General features: G+C 44.5%; 1 protein-coding gene across 3 annotated transcripts in view; it reads left to right on the top strand.

Annotated features, from left to right (window-relative positions):
* The window catches only part of zbtb46 (zinc finger and BTB domain containing 46), a 65,064-nt gene that overhangs the window by 38,810 nt on the left and 6,432 nt on the right, over positions 1-19,822 (top strand). For 2 of the 3 annotated variants that reach the window (XM_004546006.3, XM_004546007.3), the window contains exons 4-7: positions 8,517-8,798; positions 13,466-13,803; positions 15,251-15,293; positions 15,412-18,112. In XM_004546006.3, the coding sequence (XP_004546063.2) occupies positions 8,517-8,798; positions 13,466-13,803; positions 15,251-15,293; positions 15,412-16,208 (1,460 nt within the window). In that variant the 3' untranslated portion in view covers positions 16,209-18,112. Of the gene's footprint in view, positions 1-8,516; positions 8,799-13,465; positions 13,804-15,250; positions 15,294-15,411; positions 18,113-18,944; positions 19,121-19,822 lie in introns of those variants that run through there. The other variant, XM_004546008.3, reaches the window with a different exon arrangement.

Genomic DNA, 19,822 nt, shown 5'->3' on the forward strand with positions numbered 1-19,822 from the left:
CCTTGCTTTTTCCTCTCCATGACACCATACTCCTCCCATGCTGAGGCCAGAGCTCTCTGCCTCCATTGTTGGAGGCAGGTTGCCAAGGATACAAGCACAGAGGCACAGTCTTAATGTTATGAGATGGGAGAGATGAGCAGAGAGAAGGGAAGAGGGGCAATAGCCTCTCTGGTCACTGGGCAGCTCCACAGCAAGCTAATGCTCTCCAGAGTACCGGTACATGTAACTCCCTATGCTTCCCACTTTGTGAAGTGTTCCTGTGTGGATGGAGCACAGTGACACTGGTGGGTTGTGGAGTAACTTTTGTTCTGGTCGCCCGCTCCCCGCTCACCTGTTGTGACTGTATTGTATGACTGCAGTGCATGTGTTGTGTTGTGTGTTTGCACATTTGTCAGGCAGTCACTTGGTGGGAGCATTCGAGCTGCCGTTCTTTGGATATAAAACATTAACCAAATGAATTTAAATGCAATTGTCTGCACACAACCGAGTGCTAAATTTGAAGAAATCTAAAAACATTAAATAAGAGTCTCTGTACACTTGGGTCCAGTGCAAATGATTTATTAATGATTTTTCGTTAATCAGGTGTTTTGAATTATTGGTTTCATGACTAATTGTTTCTGAAATGAAATGAAATAATCATATTGTTGTAATTTTAAGTAGGTAAGTAGGCAGTGGTATCTGTAATCAGTTCCAGAAACTTCCATCACAACTATGTGGTGAGTTTGTGGAAAGGTGAGATATTTTTAAGAAAATATAATATACCATTTTTCCTCACCACTGAACTCTCTTGAATATGTGGACATTAATATGCCATTTATCTCATTTATAGTTCCACAACCTGCTCCAGGATGTCCAGCTGGAAATATTTTTGACATTTGCCAACTTTGTTTGCTTCTTAAACTTGTCTTAAATTTATTTCCACCGAGCAGTAAAAAGATTATACCGGCTGGATAGTTAGACTCGAGCTTTTCTGTTGGTCAGTGTGAGTCAAATATTGTGTTAACCCACACACCAGTAACCCACAGGCTATACCATCCCCACCCTGAGTGTTTGTCATTTTCCTCCTCCACTTTCCATTATCCCTCCTCTCAATATCTCCGTGTCCCAACTCACCCTTCAAAATACAACCCTGACTGGGCTGGACGGGGGCATTGGAGCCGGGTCCTCTCCCATGTATAAATCCAAGACATAACCTCTCACTCTTTCTCAATCTCTCGATCTCGCTCTCTCTTTTTGCTCTTAGCACAAAGCCCTGCGTGTCTGCCTTCCTTCCCCACCCAGCATTCTTTCCCCATGCAGACCTCTCCCCCGCTCTCTTTCGTTCTCTCTCTGTCGACTTCCCTCCTGCCCGCCAACTCACTCAGCCTCACCCTACCTTTCATTAGCCCACTCTTTATCTCACGCACTTACTCGGATCGCTCTCTCTCTTTCCCTATCTCACCAGCTTGTACACTCCCCGCTCTCTCTCTCTCTCTTTTTTGTCTACCCCCTCAGTTGCTTTGGCTTTTTTGTTTCTGATATATCTTCATTTATTTCTCTCTCCCTCTCTTTCCCTGCTGACCCTATTATTTTTATATTCCCTCTCTCTCTCTCTCTCTCTCTCTCTCTCTCTCTCTCTGCCATCACTCCCCCTCTCTCCCTCTCTCTACCTCCCTCCCACTCCTCTCAGTCCCTCTAAGCTGCATTAACTCCCCAGATTACCTTGAGCCCTGCAATCCTCCATCCCCCACGCACTCACCCGCTCTTCTTTCCCTCCCTTCCTTCAGTCATTCACTTGCTCACTCAGACTACGTCCACAGCTAATTTTGACAGTGTGGATAAACAACTGCTTTGTGGCATTTTGTGAAGATCTCTGTCCACGCTCAAACACTTAAACTGTAGAAAAATAGATCTCTAGTCCACTGGCCTTAACAGAACTGTGCCTCACTGACTTGTGTTAAGGAAAGAGGCATACACAGCCGTCTTTAAGATACAATTTCTTTTTCTAATTTAGATATTTTTCTCTTTCTACTGTCCAAAAATTAGCCAAGTAAAAAAAAGAACAGTGATCACAGACCATCAAAGATGAGTCAGATGTGAATACTTAGTTAGGCCTTCTGTACACACAGAGGTCCTTCAAGCCAGTAGTTTTACAAAAGCAAATTAACGATAAAGGCTCATCAAAATGCTTCAGAATTCAGCCTTTTAGAATTATAAATGAAACGAAACTCCACTATGGTGAGCATTCAAATCAACAGAAAATTGCCTAAACAGCATGGCCTAAATGAGATTTTCTAATTGGATGTGTAAAAGGATATCAGCTGAGCCATAACCCCACGTCAGCTGACAATGATATCCTCCACCAGCTGGGATTGTTTGACTGAACTGACGCTACCTTTTACCTGTATGTCATTAGAAATCTCTGATACTAGTGGTTCACATACTTTCCATTATGCTTTTACTGGTGGATGAAAGTCCTGTGCATACCAGCATTTAAAAGGGCAGGAAAAGGGACATCAGGTCATTACAAAAAAAGTGCTGCTCGTATGCTGTGTTCTGACATTTTTTTTATTGAATCTATTCTGTCAGAATACAGATTGGTCCACAAAAGAGCAGACAGGTGCGAGGCAGAAGTTAAAGGTACAAATATATTTAGTGTGTTTAAAGAAAGTGTATTAAATGACAGACAAGGTCATTTCCATTTTAAAGGGAAGCATGTGACTAAGTAGATATAAAATGCATGCCAGGGTTGTCACTTGTATACGTAGAAAAACGTGGCACCTAAGAAACAGAGCATGGAGCCCTGCCCTATGTGTGTTTGGCATTGCAAAAGTTTGCAATTCAACCATGACATTTTCCTAACACTAACTACATCATTCATCAAGCTCCATTATCAACCTCAAGAAGAAAATCAAACTGCGAGTAAAAGTGACACTTAAGAGGACCTGGCTGAGAGTCATTTGTGTTTGTGCCACTGCCACAACTTACATGGGAGGCTTCAGAAGGTACGAGCTAAACCTCCCATATGGACGCTAACAAGCAACCAATCTGAATATTTAGTCTGAGAACTTCTTGGAACTTAGAGCACTGATCCATTAAGGATCAAGCAAATCCAACTGTTCTCATTTGGACAGCTTATTCTTCTTAAGTCACTCCCTGTTGAATGATGTGATCTACAATGCTCAGCTCAGTGATATTTATATAACACGTAAGCCACAGAAAGGAAACGGTAAGCGAGAATAAGTGCAAAAGAGGCTGGCCGAAGTGTTAGCTGTTAGCTTGACACCTGCGGGTAGGTGGGCCTACGGATGTGTCGATGAATTGTGCTGCACTGCTCTGAAGTGTGACCGCCATTTTAAAAAGGGATAAATCCTACCTAGAAATACACGTATATCCCCCTCGTGAATACAAATGCACTGGAAAAACACTTGAGGAGGTTAACCGTGGCCAGATATTGCACCGTAGCCAGATTACGTGAGATCACATCCTGATTAATTCTGCCCACATGCTTGCATCTTGTGGTTGTTTAGCATTGCCGTCTTCATGTAGACACGGGCAAAAGCACAGAGAAAGGCAAGCGTTTTCAAATTTAGCTGGCTTTCCGTAGCCTACTCTCACACTCGCTCGTTCGCCCCCACCGTCACCACCCAACCCTCCCTCCCGGAGCCTCTGTAACCTCCCCCTCACCTCTCCTCGCTTCCCCTTCACTCACCCACCCACCCACGCTCCATCACCCCACCGTCCACCTCTCACCCCACCACTCTTGCAATCGTTGTGCTCCTCTTCTCTTTTCTCCTCTCCTCCCCTCCACCCACACTCTCTCTTTTTCCTCCGAGCCCCCAGCAGTACCACCATCACTACCAGCACCATCATCTCACTCTCTCTCTCTCTTTCTCTCTCCTGTCCTTTACCACTTTCTTCCCTCTGTCCCTCCCTCCTCTAAAGCCTTCAGGCACTGCTTGATTTATGCTTGCCCTCCCTATCCACCTCCCCACCACCACCCACCCACCCACCCATCCTTCCCTATCTCTCCTGGAGGTTGTGGCCCGGCTAGTCCCTAAAAACAACAGAGAAAGAAAGCAACAGCGAGAGAGAGAGAGAGAGAGAGGATAACAACCTCTTTTACTTTCCATCCTCCCTCCTTTTTAACCCAGCATTTTTTTCATTCTCCTCTCCCACACTGCTTTTTAAATTGCCTCTGAATTCTTGAGCTGTTTTAGTGCCTCACTCCCCCTTCTTAGCTGAAATTACTTTTTTACCCTCTCAAACTCTGGCATGCTGAGGAAGCAAGTTCCACCTTCCCTCCCCTCTTTGTCCACTCGAGGACAAACAGGCACTAATCACAGGTTCAGCGTACGAAACTGTTTGTAATAAAAGGTGAAGGAGAGACTTTCATTTTCTCATTTGGAAGCTTGACGCTGTGACGGCGGCGTGCGTGTTGCTCACAGTCTTGTGAGCAACACGGCTCTTGTAATGCCTTGTCCTTTTCAACCTCAGGCTGGTCAAGCCATTAACCGGGCCGACTTGGGGCAAGGCTTCTTTCTGTATCCTCCGCTGTCTCTCACGCACACATGCGCACATATATGCATGGAGAGATACACATTGAGAGAGTCTTTCTCCTTTGTTTGCGCTCCTCAAACATGCACACAAGCCCTACTTTCTTCTCTGACAGCTCTCTTGTGGTCGTCAAGCCTCAGTAACTCGTTGCTTAACCACCCTGGACTTTTTCTCTCCATTGTGTTTGGTTACTGTCTCTGTTGATTTGAAGGCGGGGTGAGTTATGTGAGTGTGTGTTTGTGACTCGAGGTGTTGAAGGAGCGTGTCCATCATTAGCCAGGTCATGTGCGCTTGAGTGCGAAACCTGTAGAAATCTTTTTGGGGGGAGTTTTGTGCCTTTTTTTCTTTCTGTCTTTCTTTTTTTTTTTTTTTTAAATCTATTAGAATCTTTATATTTGGAAAATGGAAACTCCCTCCCAAAACAGTGTCAGGCTTCATTTAGAGAAGAGGGAGGCATTTGTAGCGCGAAACACACACAAACACCCGCCCGCACACACACAATCAGAACAGAAGATCAGAGGTCAAACTGGGTCACCCGACCCTTCCCTCCCTTTTCAGGCCTTCTCTCTCCTCCTTTTTACTGCGTCAAAGCGTGCTCTCTAGTAACACAACTCCCCTTGTGAAACACACACACACACATATCACTTAGATACAGTGCAGCCTCCAACCACAGCGCATAAAACTCTATCTTCTATCCATTAGCCGTAACTCGCTCAATGGATGATAAATTCAGGATTCCTCATAACACATTTGAAGTATAGTTCAGCGCACACCTATTTTATTTCCAAGGCAAGTCTTATTCCTCCTTTGCTTTTTCCCCACTCAAGCCCCTGCATAGCTTGCAGCATCGCTCATGCGCGCGCACACGCACCCAAAACACACACATGAACAAAGAGAACCCACCATTTCCACATATTTGTCTCTCTTTTTAAAAGGGGGTTTTATTTAGCATAAATGTTGAAGCCAAGGGTGCCCGGCTACCATGGCAACCAAATTAAACGGAAGATCTCTTCAGAGAGCAGAAATCTAAATTATTCGGACTCTTTTATGAAGGGGAAAATGAAAATTCCCTTCACTGTACAGAGACCGCTGCACTGTAAAGGCAGAAGAAAAGAGGAGGGGGAAAAAAAGACGAGGAAAATGCTATTGTTTTTTTTTGTATCTGACCACGCAGTTCAAAGCCATATTCCACGCCATTGAAATTCATAGGTTGCCTCATGACAACCGGTATGTTAACACTCAGCATATGTGCACAAAGGAATGATGTAACCACAGTGTCTCTAAAACTCGGGATAAACCTATTGCCTTTGAAAGATACCACAATATGTGTATCTACAAATCCTCAACCAAACCCGGCACATGTATGATGAAATCCATAAGCTGCGCGCATGGGATTAGGTGCGACTGGTTCTGGTGTGGTAAATGATTTTATCTGTAAGAACAGGATGAGGTTTAAGTAAGACAGCATCTACGCAGGCCCGATAAAGCTTACATAAGTAAAGGCGGATTATACCGTATATTGCGATTATTTAGCGAGGAAGCCTGTTTGCGATCAGCTGAATACTAATTTCTAATATCTCCCGCTTAGTCCCGGATATGTGGGTATATCCTCAGAAAAACAGGATATGGCACTGCATGTTGCAGGCAAGGGAAAGTGGCTCACTAATGCATCAAATACAAAAATTCATTTCACACATTTTTCTGTGCAAGACAGAAGTTAGACCGGCATCTGCAAGGAGACCATGAAGCAATCACTCTTCCATAACCCTTCCATTCAATCTACAATGTGTGACTGAAGGATTGTTACTGTATGACTGTGAGGAGTGCGGATATGTTCCATCTGTAGATGCACGTGTCTAAGGGGATGCTGGGAAACCGTTCTGGGGTCATTCACTCACCCAATGAACAGATGAGTGGAAGGAGATAGGGGTCAGAGATGACCCTCTTTTCCCTCTCTCCTTCCATTTGTCTGCCTCTTCTTTCTCCATATATGTGTGTATTTGTGCAAGTGTGTGTGTGTGCTGTTGTTGGCCAACAGCAGATCTATGTTATTGATTGACTCCTGTGGCTGCTGGGCTGCCCACTGAAGGAGGGGGCAGAGCTCTAATGAATTCCTGCACCTCATGCCCTGTGCGCCAACCCCTACACCCCCTCCTTAATTAACTTTGTGTGTGTGTGCGGGTGGGACGGGGGTGTGCGTGGATGCACGCATGTGTGTCTTGTGTGTATCATCTGTGCTTCCTCCACAGCTCAACACCCCCGCTTTTACACTCCCTTGCCTTTTTTATTCCTTTATCTCTTTCTACGCTGCCCATGCCTCCTCTTTTTTTCCCTCTTTACTCCCCCTACCCTTATTTTTTTTAATATCTTGTGATACGTTAGCTAGCCGTTTGATGACTACTGATTACTTCGTATGTATATCACTCTCATCTGAGGCGGCCCATCCTCAATATCTCACTCATATCTCTCTACACCTTTCAGATCTATATGTGCAGCCATGCATACAGAACGTGTATCCATCCATCTGATCTGGGATCATTTATCTATCCCGAGCATGAAAAATGACTGACAGTTTCCCTGTGTCTGTGTGTGAGAGAGGGAGAGAGAGAGGGTGGTCAGCATTGACCTAGTAAGCTGAGAAAAAGCTGTATACCCATCGGTATTCCAGACGTGGAGCCAAACTACTGTCTTTGTCACCTTGACTCCCCTGCAGCAGACGGCCACCAGGCTGCACAGGAAACACTTAACACTGCCCAACTGTAGTTAAAATGAACAATAGGGCTATTTTGTTTTCTTGCTTCCATTAAATTTTTTCATGTTTTCTTTCCTCTTTTGCTTCCTCACCCGTTTCTGTTCTCAGTGCCCCCGCATCACCCTAGTTACTGTCCTCACTCTGTTTATTCCCCATTAGCTCTGAGTGTGATTTCAGCTGTCGCTGCATGGGCGCTGTGCAACGGTAAACTTATATATTAGGATGTCAGAAGGTTTCTGTCCAGAACAGTCACACATAATTATGTACACACACCCCTCTCCTTAAGGCAAGACTCAAGTCTGCATTAGCTCTCAGAAGTCTCTGTGTTTGTTTTAGATGTAGACAAGCCATTCTTTCAAAGACTCTAAGCCAGTGATGTGCCTGGTGTGTATTTTTGTCTACTTCTTTGTTGGAGAAAGCAACCTGTCATCAGCTAAATGTCAATTAGGAGGTAATAAAAGTGTGTTTGTGTCTGTATTTGTGTGTGTTTTTGTTTGCGTGTGTGTGTGTGCTGAGCAGAGCTGTCGTCAGCAGTGTGGTCTGACAGTCTTGTAGATCTACAGTGGAACCTCCAGCGACATGTCTACTGCTGACAGCTTCTCTCTGCTTTCAACGAGTCTGATGGCTAAATGCACACACGCGCACACACACACACACACACACACACTCAAGCACACACGCTCACAGGCATAGCGCATAAACACGCGCGCACACATGGATCACGTCTGTGTCTGCCATTCGGTCTCACACTGTCTCTTTATGATCTCTCTGTATTTTTGTTGACTGCCGATGATGAGGTATGTTAGGGAGTCGAGGAGAGCGAGGGATGAATCAGAGTGGTGACGTGTTGGTAGTCGCTACCAAAAACACTGGGTGTAAACGATGACTTGGCTGAGAGGGTTGAAAGGATTGGTTTAATATGGTGTTTTTTTGTGCTTTCACTCAGGCTGTTATCACTGTCAGGTGAAACCTAAAAGTGTCAACTTTTTTTCTTGTTTTTTGTAGTTTGGCCATCGCTGTTTATCCCCTTTGGAGATGCTTCACAGTGTCAAAAGTGATGGAATTTTCATCCTATAGAGAAACATATAATCCCTCAAATATATTAAAACAGTGCTTCAGTGATTTAAAACACCAGCTTGAGCTTGAATAGCATTTTAATGTCACTCATTTTTAGTTGTATAAGGACACAAGAACCTCACCCGTCTTCTGTTACTTCATCTCTATTCAGGGGCAGACGTGACTGAACCCAACAGCTCAGACAGCCGTGGCGAACGCCTCGACTTCTTCCTCAAACAGGAAGAGCCTCTTGCCACAGAGCCCAGCTTCCTGGGCACCAACGAATTGGAGGAGGCCGGGGGAGGAGCCGGGGGTGGAACAATCTCATCTGTAGCCAATCTGAAGGCAGCGCTGATGAGTAAGAACAGCCTGCTGTCACTGCGGGCTGAGATGATGGGAGATGATAACCCCTTGTTGTATGAGTACCTGCCCAAAGGAGGACACTCCCTGTCTTGTAAGTCACTATTTACTAACACTGCACTCACCCTGATTGTTATACACATACACACACACACACACACACACACACACACACCTCAATATAACTTAGACATACACAAATTTTCTACTACTTTATCTTTGACTACCTGCTTACGTAGTCACCTGCGATACATAAAACATATAGGCGTGACTGCTTCTGGCATGCGCCTCCTCTGTTGTAGTACTTTCCCTCATCAGCCACTGTTATCTGGATAACTCTGAATCCCTGTGTGTGCAATTGTGTGTGCATATTGGTGCACGCGTGTGTGTGTGTGTGCGTGTGTGCGTGTGTGGTGCCACTTGAGTGTGTAACCAGTTTGTGTGGTAATACCAGTGATGACTAGTCAGCAGTGACTCAGTGAGAGAACATTTTGCTGGGATCGCTCGTGCTGTCTCGAGAAAATTTGTTTGGTTTTATGTGACAGTTTCTTTGTGGGTATCAGTGGGTCTACGGCTGTATTTCACCGCAGCAAAATAACACAACAGTGCAGCAGCAACTGTTCAGATATTTACTTACCGAATTGCTCCAACTACAATATATAAATCTCTGCAAGCTGTTAGAAGGTCTTTCAAAATGAACAAATACATCCAAACTCACCAAATGTCATAAACAAAGAACACAATTACAGCAAGCAATAAAAAGGTGATCTTCACCTATTTGTTCGCTACAAATCTTTGCTTCTTGTTATATATCTGTGCACGACCGAGCAACCAATAATTATTCTTCTCTTTAAAATCTGATATGCTCAGCTAAAATTAGTAAAATAAGCTCTTAAATCACAGAATTTTTCCTGTTACACTGTAATAAATCATTTCCTAATCATATCAATAATAGATCAATAAGCGGCCGCATTGGTGCTTAATTTGTCTGTGTTAACAAGAGATTTTTTTTTCTTTGTTCTGTCAGTTTTTTCTGCCTTCAATGAGGGTGTTAAACTCTGTGTGTGTGTGTGTGTGTGTGTGTGTGTGTGTGTGTGTGTGTGTGTGTGTGTCCCAGTGTGAGCATGCATTTGCTTGAGTCCACGTCCGCGTGGGCACATTTGTGTGCGCGCGCATGTGTGTATTCAACTCGTGTGTTTGTTTCTTTAGCTTTTACAGTCTAGTAATTGGATCTTTTGTCCCGAGTTCTGCCTGTTTTTGTGAGCGGAAGAAAAGCAAAGGAAGGGTACAACTCTGAGCCTAGTCATGTCTTTTCAGTTGAGCCCCACTCACCTACAAAATAAAAGACAGGGCCAAGACTTAATAGACCAAAACACACATTTGCAGTTGCACGCGCTCGCACATGCACGCCACATCACATCGTTCCTTTTGTGTCAGTGTTAAGTGTGTGGGATTGAGATGTTTCTGTTGGCTTAAAGAGGAGAATCGGATGCTGTCACAGCACAGATAGACAGCCTCACAAGCCTCAGAAAAGAGAAGAAGAGGCTTTCTGATACACACTCAGACTTTACAGATACACTCAGCCTTGACTATATGAATAGGGGATTTGGAGAATTCAGAGAATGTTAATCATTTGCTCTGTGCATGGAAAAAAAAACACATTGAATGAGCACTATATCTGTATTTTAGTTGTCACCAAAGAAACCTCAGGGATGGTTTTGGTTAGCCAAACCCTATTTTCTATTCCCTACACAATAGGGGTTGGGGAAATGGGCCTGTCGAGATGGCCAACATCCTCCCCTCCCTCCCCAGGTCTGTCCCTGTGTCTAAATGAGGACAGAAAATAAACAAACACTGTACCTCAGATTACTGGGCGGAGGATAAGTCTGCCTGGTTTGACAGATCACTGCTCCCTGCCTCCCTCCTTCCATTCAGCCCTTTCCCCTCCCCTCCTCTTGTTCTCCTCCCGCTTCTCCTTCAACCCATCTTAACATCCTTCCTGTCCTTTTTCCCTCCTGTACTCCCCCTCACGCTATCCGTCCCTCCTTTCCTCCATCTATTTCTCCTTCACCCCTCCTTAACACTCATCCCTCACACTCTCCCTCACTCCCTCCCCTTTTGGCCAGCTCTTGCAGTTCCTCCATATTTGTCTCACTCTTGTCTCTTCCCCCCCTCTTTTACTTCAGCTGTGGAGCATCAAAGCATGTTGGTCTAAAATAGTGGGAAAGTATTGATCTAGGCGCGGAGGAGGCAGAGCAAGGTCACCTGTCCCAATTCCAGAGAGGCTTGCATATAAGCAAAAGGCCTTGACATAGAGCTACCACCTCCCACACCCTTTCATCTTGTTCCTCTTTCTCTCATTCTTTTTTTTCCCCCGACATAACTGACGATTTAATAAACCGGGTTTCTGCTAAACATCCACGCATCCAAAAATAAGATCATACTGGAAATATCTCTCTCTGTATGTAGCAAGTCAAACTGATTCGACCCCCATCTTGTTGACAGGACATGGAATTAAAATGCACAGCTTCTCTTTTTGCTATCCTTTGCATGGGTCACGGACCACATGCCAAAATACAGTGGAATCAGTGTGTATGTCAATCAACCTCCAAAATCCAATTAAGATCAATGGGATTTGGCCCCACTACCCCTCTGTGCGTCAGAGAGTCAATTCCAGACAATGGATTTTGCAAAACCATCCCTGCACACCTGCCCACACTGCCACCATGTACAGGATGTTAGGAACATCCAATTAACTATAGAGATTATACTGACATTATTGAACTTTTCCCTCCATTGCCAGCTCTCATCAATTCACATCTACTTTTAAAAATTGACTCACCTCTGTGCACTAGCTACCATTCATTCCACAGCTACTGCCAAGAGATTTTCAAAATTTATTTATGATTGTGACACAAATTTTGTTCCAAATTTAACAAATGGATCCTATATAGCTTGTCTTCTGGCTCTCTCTCTCTTTTTTTTGGTACTGCAACTGTAAAGGAAGAACAGTGAGGGTTAATTCAAAAAGCAGATGGAAATGAATCTAATCCAGACTTGGATTTTCAAATTGAGTCTACTTTATATATCAACTTTTTTGGATTCAACAGTTCTTACCTGCAAGTGGAGGGATCTAATACGCGGATGTGCACAAAGCTGCCATGAACCCGAACCTGCACGGTCTTTTGTTCATATAGTTTTTCAAATAATAAAAAGTAAACAACACTGTCCAAAGGTTATGACTAGCCATGTGTCATTAAGCATTTTTCCGTGAGGTTACAGAGAGGTAAAATCCAATCCAATCTTGCTATTTTCGCCTAACAAACTTACAGAGCTTTTTAGTTAATTAGTAACCTTGGTCAGTCAACTTCCAGTAATTGCTTCCCTAAAGCCTAAACAGATGTAATAAGTACAGACTCCATTGGGATGGCAGGTGAAAGAAAGGGATGACGATTGTATGTTAGTTCCTATTGAGCCATGTTTAAGTAATGCAATTATTTTACTTTTTTCTTGTCTTTCTTTTTTCTTGCCGCTGTGCAGGCAGTCAGCTGACTGCTATTTGCATACTTTAAAGCTTGCCAGACACAACTGAAATATTAAACTCAGTGATACGACACTGTAATATATTCAGTTACATGTTGCATTTCTGCAAGAGGCTTGAACCAAAACTGATTAACTATTCCATGAAAGCCCTTTCCTGAGAACCGTCTACTGCCAGAACACCATTTGTTAATGAGCTACTCCCTTTCACCTGTATCTCATCCGTTTACTCTCGGTCTCTACTTCCTCTTCGCTGTTAATGCTGTTTCCCCTGTCACTGATGGGGTGGGGAAGAAGAGATGGGGAGTTAAGCATTTGTGTGTGTTCTCAGTGAGTGGGAGTGGGGAGTGTCGGGTGCGGTAGTTTAACATTCCAGGAATCCATCCACGGCCGAGCCTCATGGTTGTGTGATTCTGTCCGTTGTGCAGAGGAGGGCAATGAATGGCTAACCCACTGCATAACTCTGGAGACATTCCCCAAAATGCTGCCCACATTTGCACACGCTTGCATGCGTACACGCACTGTCTAGAGAATCTTGCGATACATTATGCTTTGATTAATACACACTATTAATCAAAGCGAAGAAAGAGAGAAAAAAAGAAATGCGCTCTCAGTACCAGCTAATGGTGATATTAATGTAGCAGAAAAAAGGCTCTGTGTGAATAGTTGTGGAAAGCTAAAGGTTCTGTGAAAAAAATTGAAATTTTATCCAGCGTGTCTTAACTTGTTGCTGGTAAACATCTTACATGGTCGATGTAGTCGTCCTTTACCCTGCGTGCACAAAAAAAAAATCTTCACTTGAGCTGCAAGATGGCTCCTCTCCAAAACAATCTCCTTCCACGCTACAGAGGATCCTCAAGCCCTCTCCTTATATGCATTTTACTCACACAACATGGCACATACACACTCACAAAACACACACCCGCTGCCATCCTCTGCGCACGCATGTGGGTGGAAGGAGAAGGAGAGCAGAGGAGCGAAAGAAAAAAAAAGAGAGAGAAAGAGAGAAGAGAAGCCCTAACCCTTTCCCCTTGGCTGGTGGAAAGTGAAACTTCAGAGTTTTTCTTCCTCCCCCTCTGCATAGTGTTTGATAGTGTAGCACTGGCAGCCTCTGTGTGCCCCCCTGCCCACTCTCTCCCGTTGTGTTCTGGTGGCCAGCTGCTTGCAGAGTTGCAGTTGTACGTGAGTGGGTGGGTGAGACTCGTTTCCTGTGCTCCTCAGGGCTCTACTCCAACAACTACTGCAGCACGCTTCGGCCAGGGGCCACGGGGGCCACTATTCATAACAAACAGGGGGCTGGCTCCTCTCCTCCTCCTCTTCCTCTTCTTCCTTCTCATCTTCCACCATCATCATCACCACTACCGCCATCATCATCATCATCAACAACATCAACATCAGCATACTGCCCACCCACTCCACCCACACCACTGCACCCCTCTGAGCTTCGGCCCCTGGAGGCCCCCGGTCTGAGGGCTGGGGCACCCCTGCTGCACTCAGAGAGATTGGACATGGAAGTTGAAGAGGCCCCTGAGGGCCCAGAGCCCTCCACCTTGCCTGAGGTAAGTGTACCAGAGCCTGGCTCAGCTCCAGGGCACAGGCTGCTCTCTGGGCACTGCTACTCCACTCAGATAAAAGTTCTAACAGTGGAGATAAGTATCCAGGGGGCAGCATCACCCTGTTTCTATACACGCACACACCGAAGGGGTTTGAGAGGTGATGGAGGGTAGGAAGTGGCAAGTGATGTGGTGGGAGCAAGCTAGGAGTTTTTGCAAGAAGGAATTGGGGATTAATGGGGATATTACCCTTATTTCAGAGAGAGTTCTTTTTAAAATGTTAGCACATCATTGCTCAATTCCTTTCTGTATCTCATTCTCTTTGTGGAATTTGGCATATTTCCTGCTTCGCTGGAGAAGAAATGCTATTTTTTTCCTTTGTTTGCTCTTTCTTTTCTGTATGCTTTGTTTGCTTTTCTCTTCCTTTCAGATTGCCAGTTCTTCGCTCATGTCTCCCTTCTCAAATAATCTTTTAATATAGTTAGACTTGAATTCACCTTCAAGCCAGAAATGTCTTTGCTCAACATTAGTGGTAATGTAGTCCGTAGTAGTTACATTAGTGATGACACGTCTAGTCACAATGGCAGCGTGTGCTTAGAGATGGCAGATAACAGGCAAGGTAGTGTGATGAGAGTGAGTAGAATCAATACAAGTAGACAATGAGAGGTTTGCTCTCGCAGCCCAGGAGATTGTTTGTTCTTCTCAGTGTGTGAGTGAGAGAGTGGGTGTGTGTGTGTGTGTGTAAGAGAGAGCATGGCAATATGAGCATGTGTAGCAGTGAGTTTTGTGCCAGTCTATGTGTGTGCGCTGTGTGTGCGGGTGAGCATTTAGGAGCAGCATTTGATTTCAGTGGACCTGCCTCCCAACAAGCCTCCCTATCTCTACGGACAAGCCATCTGTTTGCCCAGTGCATGGTGTTCTGTTCTTAGAGAGGAGGAAGGAGGAGGAGGAGGAGGAGGAGTGTAGGGGCTGAGCAAATGGGCGGGGGTGAAGGAATGGCAGGAGCATGGAGTAGAAGAAGAAGAGTGGAGTTTAGTTTAGTTGCCGAAGGAAAGAAAGTGTGGGGACGGGTGTTTAGGTGCACCTTGCTTACACCCAAGAGAGTTTTGAGTTTATGAGTATCTCTCCTGTAATTCATTTATTAACACTGTAGCTCAGCATAACTGTTCATTCTGTGCCCATGAGACAGCTGTAGCATCCAGAAATGATTTACTATTTTTTTCTCTGTTTGCTTTCCAGTTTCAAAGTCGTTGAATAATCATGACCTTGTTTTGCTTTACTTTTTAATTTTCTGCTTCCATGTCTTTGTTTCTCCATTTCTTACAATTATTTTTTAAATAAGCTTGCCTTCACAGCTTGTACCATCTTCCTTCCTCTTGCATGTCCAGACAACATTCCATACAGGCTGTATAAATATGCCTGTGTGACATAACGATATGTTTTGCGCTTACAGGAGGGCACGAAAGACAAAGAAGACACGAAAGAATACAACACAGGTATGGAGTATGCTATAAAAGTTGTCACAATTTAATAGTCGTGATAACTTAAGCTTGTGCTTATTGTACCTCATTATTTCTCTGACTTTCACTCTCACCATCCTTCTCACTATTTCAGCCTTGGAAGGTGACCAGTCTCCTGTCGAGAGGGATCAGATGGGCGAGGGGAGTTGTGCGGGTGGCTTGACTGTGCCTGCGTCAGTGCCCGTGGTTGGCAGAGGGACTAAAGGGCTGCTTGGGCTGGGTGAAGAGGCTGGATTAGGGGAAAGGGTTGTGCCAGAGCACGGTGCCTGGCCCTCACAGGGGTTCGCCTGCTCCCTGTGCAAACGGCTGTTCCGCAGCCTGGAGCATCTCAGGGAGCACGAGTACCGCCACACCCTATCTCTGATGGCCTTGTCCCTTGACTGGCCAAGCATCCAAGGTCCGCACCACCAACCAACCCAGCCCCATCAACATCCGCAAAATCATCCTTTTCCCTTTCAGTCTTTATACCGGCCTGCGGTAGCTGAGCCTGCACCGGCGCGGTACCTGTGCTCGCAGTGCCCCGCCAGCTTCACTCTCAAATCTAATGCGGACCGACACGAGAAGACCATCCACTTCAAGAAGAAGTTGATGCAGTGTGTGTACTGTCTGAAACACTTTAGAGACCGCACAGACCTACACAGGCACCTGTCATCCGTTCACTCCAAAGAGAGAGGGCACACCTGCCCTGCCTGTGCCAAGGCTTTTAGCACCCAGAAAAACCTGGCCACACATGTAAAGGTGTGCTGCCAGGTGGGGTCAGTGCCAGGAGCTATACTGGGAGGCAACATTGGAATGGAAATGTCTCAGGGTGGGACTATAGACCCACTGTGGCGAGTAACGCAACAGATGAAGGTTGACAATCACAATCACAGTATCAATGTGGAAAACTGAGAGTGGAATTACAGGCAGCACGCTACACAATTTCCTACCCATCAGTTAGTCGTGTATCCTCAAATGTGTTTTACGTTCATGCCAAAAAATACTCTGTGGTGTCATCGCAGTAACAAAGTAAGAGTTCCTTTTAAAATCATATGTCTGTTGATTATGGATATAAATATCTAGGGACTTTTTCTATTGCTTGCAAAGTTTTATGTCACTATTTTTTTTTTAATGGTGACTCAAACTGACGACTAATGTGTCAAAACTGCACAACTGCTATGCAAAAAAAAAAGAGAGATACGTTTAAAACAAACCTTTGACTGAAAATATATGTGGTCTTTTTAGACTGAGCGAATAGTTTTAGTGAGCACTGAGTGTACCCATGAACAGGTGAATTACTTTCCACTGCAGTGCTGGGTTGAGAGATTTGGGGGGGGATGGGGGTTTCCACCTCCCCGACCTTAACCACTTGTCTCACTCTCTGTCGCCAGCCACCAGTCTGACTAAACTCTTCTCTCCTTTTTAGGCAGAGAGATCTTTATCTTTCTGTCCACCCCTGCATTAGGGGCACAAAGACATTCAAAGATATCTGCCAGGCATTACTCTGAGTCACAGCCCACACAACCACACCACCTGCAGGAATTTTGTAGCATTGCATCATAAGGACAGAATAAAAACCCAGGCGAGAATATGACTGATGCCAGGGGCAGTACGCCTCAGCTGATAGAAGGAACTGTCATAAAAGAACTGAAACACAGAACAAAAACATTCGATTTGAGAATTTGACCCCAAAATCCACCGCTATTGAGCACAGTATCTTGAACTCAGTGCGACATGACAGCTTTCAGTCAAAGACTGTCATATCGGTACAGATGAGGGGATGTGCTGAACGAGACAAAGCCAGCTAAAACAATAGATCAGTAGCAGCTAGGAAGGGGGGGTTGGGTGGTGTCATTTTCTCTTTCTCTGTCCATCTCTTCTCTCCCAGATCTGTAATTCTTGCAACGGCTGAGTGTGGTTGGAGCTGGACAGTAATTGGTCCTTCACGGCTCCGGCCCCTCTTAACCTCTGACCCCTCATCTGAAGAGGAAGTGGGCAATGAAGGGCAGATTCTGGATGATCTTAGTGATGTCACGGCTGCAGATAGATAATGGTGTGGTTGTGAGCACGGGGTAGAAAATGAGAGATCAAGAGAGACAAGTAGGCAAATGCAGGAGAATAATAAGAGAGGTGGTGGAGGATGTCGATGGGCAGAAGCAGGATTATTGGAATCAGCTTGAACACTGGCTTGAAACCCATTGCTAATGTAAATTCACACCAATTTCTGCCAAAATTTTCGCTCTTTCGTTTACAGCAGGCCTTTAACATGCAACAAGATACTGTCTTGATAAAACCCAATTACAGTAAATAGGTTTATTGTGTATACGCATACTGTGATTACTATGCCCAAAGAGAAGCTATTCACCTGTGTTTACTTCTAATTATCACTTGAGCACACTGAGCTGCAACTTCTTTGTGCTTAAAATAGCAGAACTGGTGTCAATTGGGAATCTGTCCGCTTCCTGTTGTGTGCATATCCTGTGTATATACATGGGGAATTCCTAAATGCCAAATCCTTTCTACCACAGAATCCCACATTTTCAGGTAGCACGCCCTGTCCTAGCCAGCAGCCGGGACAGAGCAGCAGGCTCGCAGAAGTCAGGAAATAGTCAGAGCCAGTCACTGAGTAGAAATGAAAAATACTGAAAGGCTGTTTTTGAGTGCTGTTGCAAAATGTGAAAATACTGAAAGATATTTTGTTCTATATTCTAGATTTTCTCATTGACATCCCTGTGTTGTACAAAAGCTGTACTTTTCAAACAAGATTCTACTTGTAGATTTTATGCTGTAATTAAACTATGATGGAAATTTTTAAACGTTGCTGCCGTTTTTATTCTTCAATGAAGCTATCCGTGTTATGTACACATGTGCACACATACACACACTGCAATATTTCTCTCATTACTTTTGCACTTTAACCAAAAAAAAAAAACAACTGTTGTGCAGTTCATGTGTATTTGCATGCTTTTTTTGTGATGTGCTTCTTGAATATTTAATCAGAGCAGAAGTCGATTTGCAGATGGAGGTAAATATATTGTAAAAGCTTGTAACCCCTACCGTATGTTTGACTCCCAACTATACGTGATTAGTGTTTGTTGTGTTTTTGTATTCGTAAATCCAATTCCAGTCTCCCCGAGTCATATGCTTTGTGTCAGTGGCTAGAAACAGACAAACACAGAGAAACAGTTTACTTCGATGTCTTTTACCTAAGCTACCACTTAAATCTAGACTTTAAATAAAAGATTCACCAGACCCCGACACAACACTAAGACATGGTATTAATATTTGTTGTATTTTGCCTCCCCTTGTGTGACTCAATATTCCTTCTTTGTGTGGGTGATTTTATTTTCTTGTCATTGTCTGTGTTTGTCTTTCTGTCTGTGTTTTTCGCTGTCCATAGTATAGTATCTCTTTGCCTTTATTACTTTAGTATAGAGGAAGAGCTGTTGCCAGGGCAACCGTAGCTTTGACGGGGATTGGGGTGACCATGGGAATTGATGGTACATTTCTAGACCATGCCGCTAATTAAATGCAGTAACTAAAAAGTGACATGTTGGTTTATTTAAACAAGCTTCACTCAACCTTCAATTCTTTTTTTCTCTCCCCCTTTTTTCTCTCTATCCTCCCTCCCTTTCTCTCTCCTTTCAGTGAATGACTTCACGGTGATCCGCAAAAAGTTCAAGTGCCCCTACTGCAGTTTCTCTGCTATGCACCAGTGCATCCTAAAGAGGCACATGCGCTCCCATACTGGTGAGAGGCCCTACCCCTGTGAAATCTGTGGCAAGAAGTTCACCAGAAGGGAGCACATGAAGAGGCACACACTGGTGAGTGCAGGCCTTCATTTACATGTAGGAGGTAGCAAATTACACCTTACTCAAAGTGAAGATTTAAAGATGTTATATACAGTGGGGCAAAAAAGTATTTAGTCAGCCAGCGATTGTGCAAGTTCCCCCACCTAAAATGATGACAGAGGTCAGTAATTTGCACCAGAGGTACACTTCAACTGTGAGAGACAGAATGTGAAAAAAAAATCCATGAATCCACATGGTAGGATTTGTAAAGAATTTATTCGTAAATCAGGGTGGAAAATAAGTATTTGGTCAATAACAAAAATACAACTCAATACTTTGTAACATAACCTTTGTTGGCAATAACAGAGGTCAAACGTTTACTATAGGTCTTTACCAGGTTTGCACACACAGTAGCTGGTATTTTGGCCCATTCCTCCATGCAGATCTTCTCGAGAGCAGTGATGTTTTGGGGCTGTCGCCGAGCAACACGGACTTTCAACTCCCGCCACAGATTTTCTATGGGGTTGAGGTCTGGAGACTGGCTAGGCCACTCCAGGACTTTCAAATGCTTCTTACGGAGCCACTCCTTTGTTGCCCGGGCGGTGTGTTTTGGATCATTGTCATGTTGGAAGACCCAGCCTCGTTTCATCTTCAAAGTTCTCACTGATGGAAGGAGGTTTTGGCTCAAAATCTCACGATACATGGCCCCATTCATTCTGTCCTTAACACGGATCA

Source organism: Maylandia zebra, linkage group LG20, assembly GCF_041146795.1.
Source record: "Maylandia zebra isolate NMK-2024a linkage group LG20, Mzebra_GT3a, whole genome shotgun sequence".
NCBI classification, from domain to species: domain Eukaryota; kingdom Metazoa; phylum Chordata; class Actinopteri; order Cichliformes; family Cichlidae; genus Maylandia; species Maylandia zebra.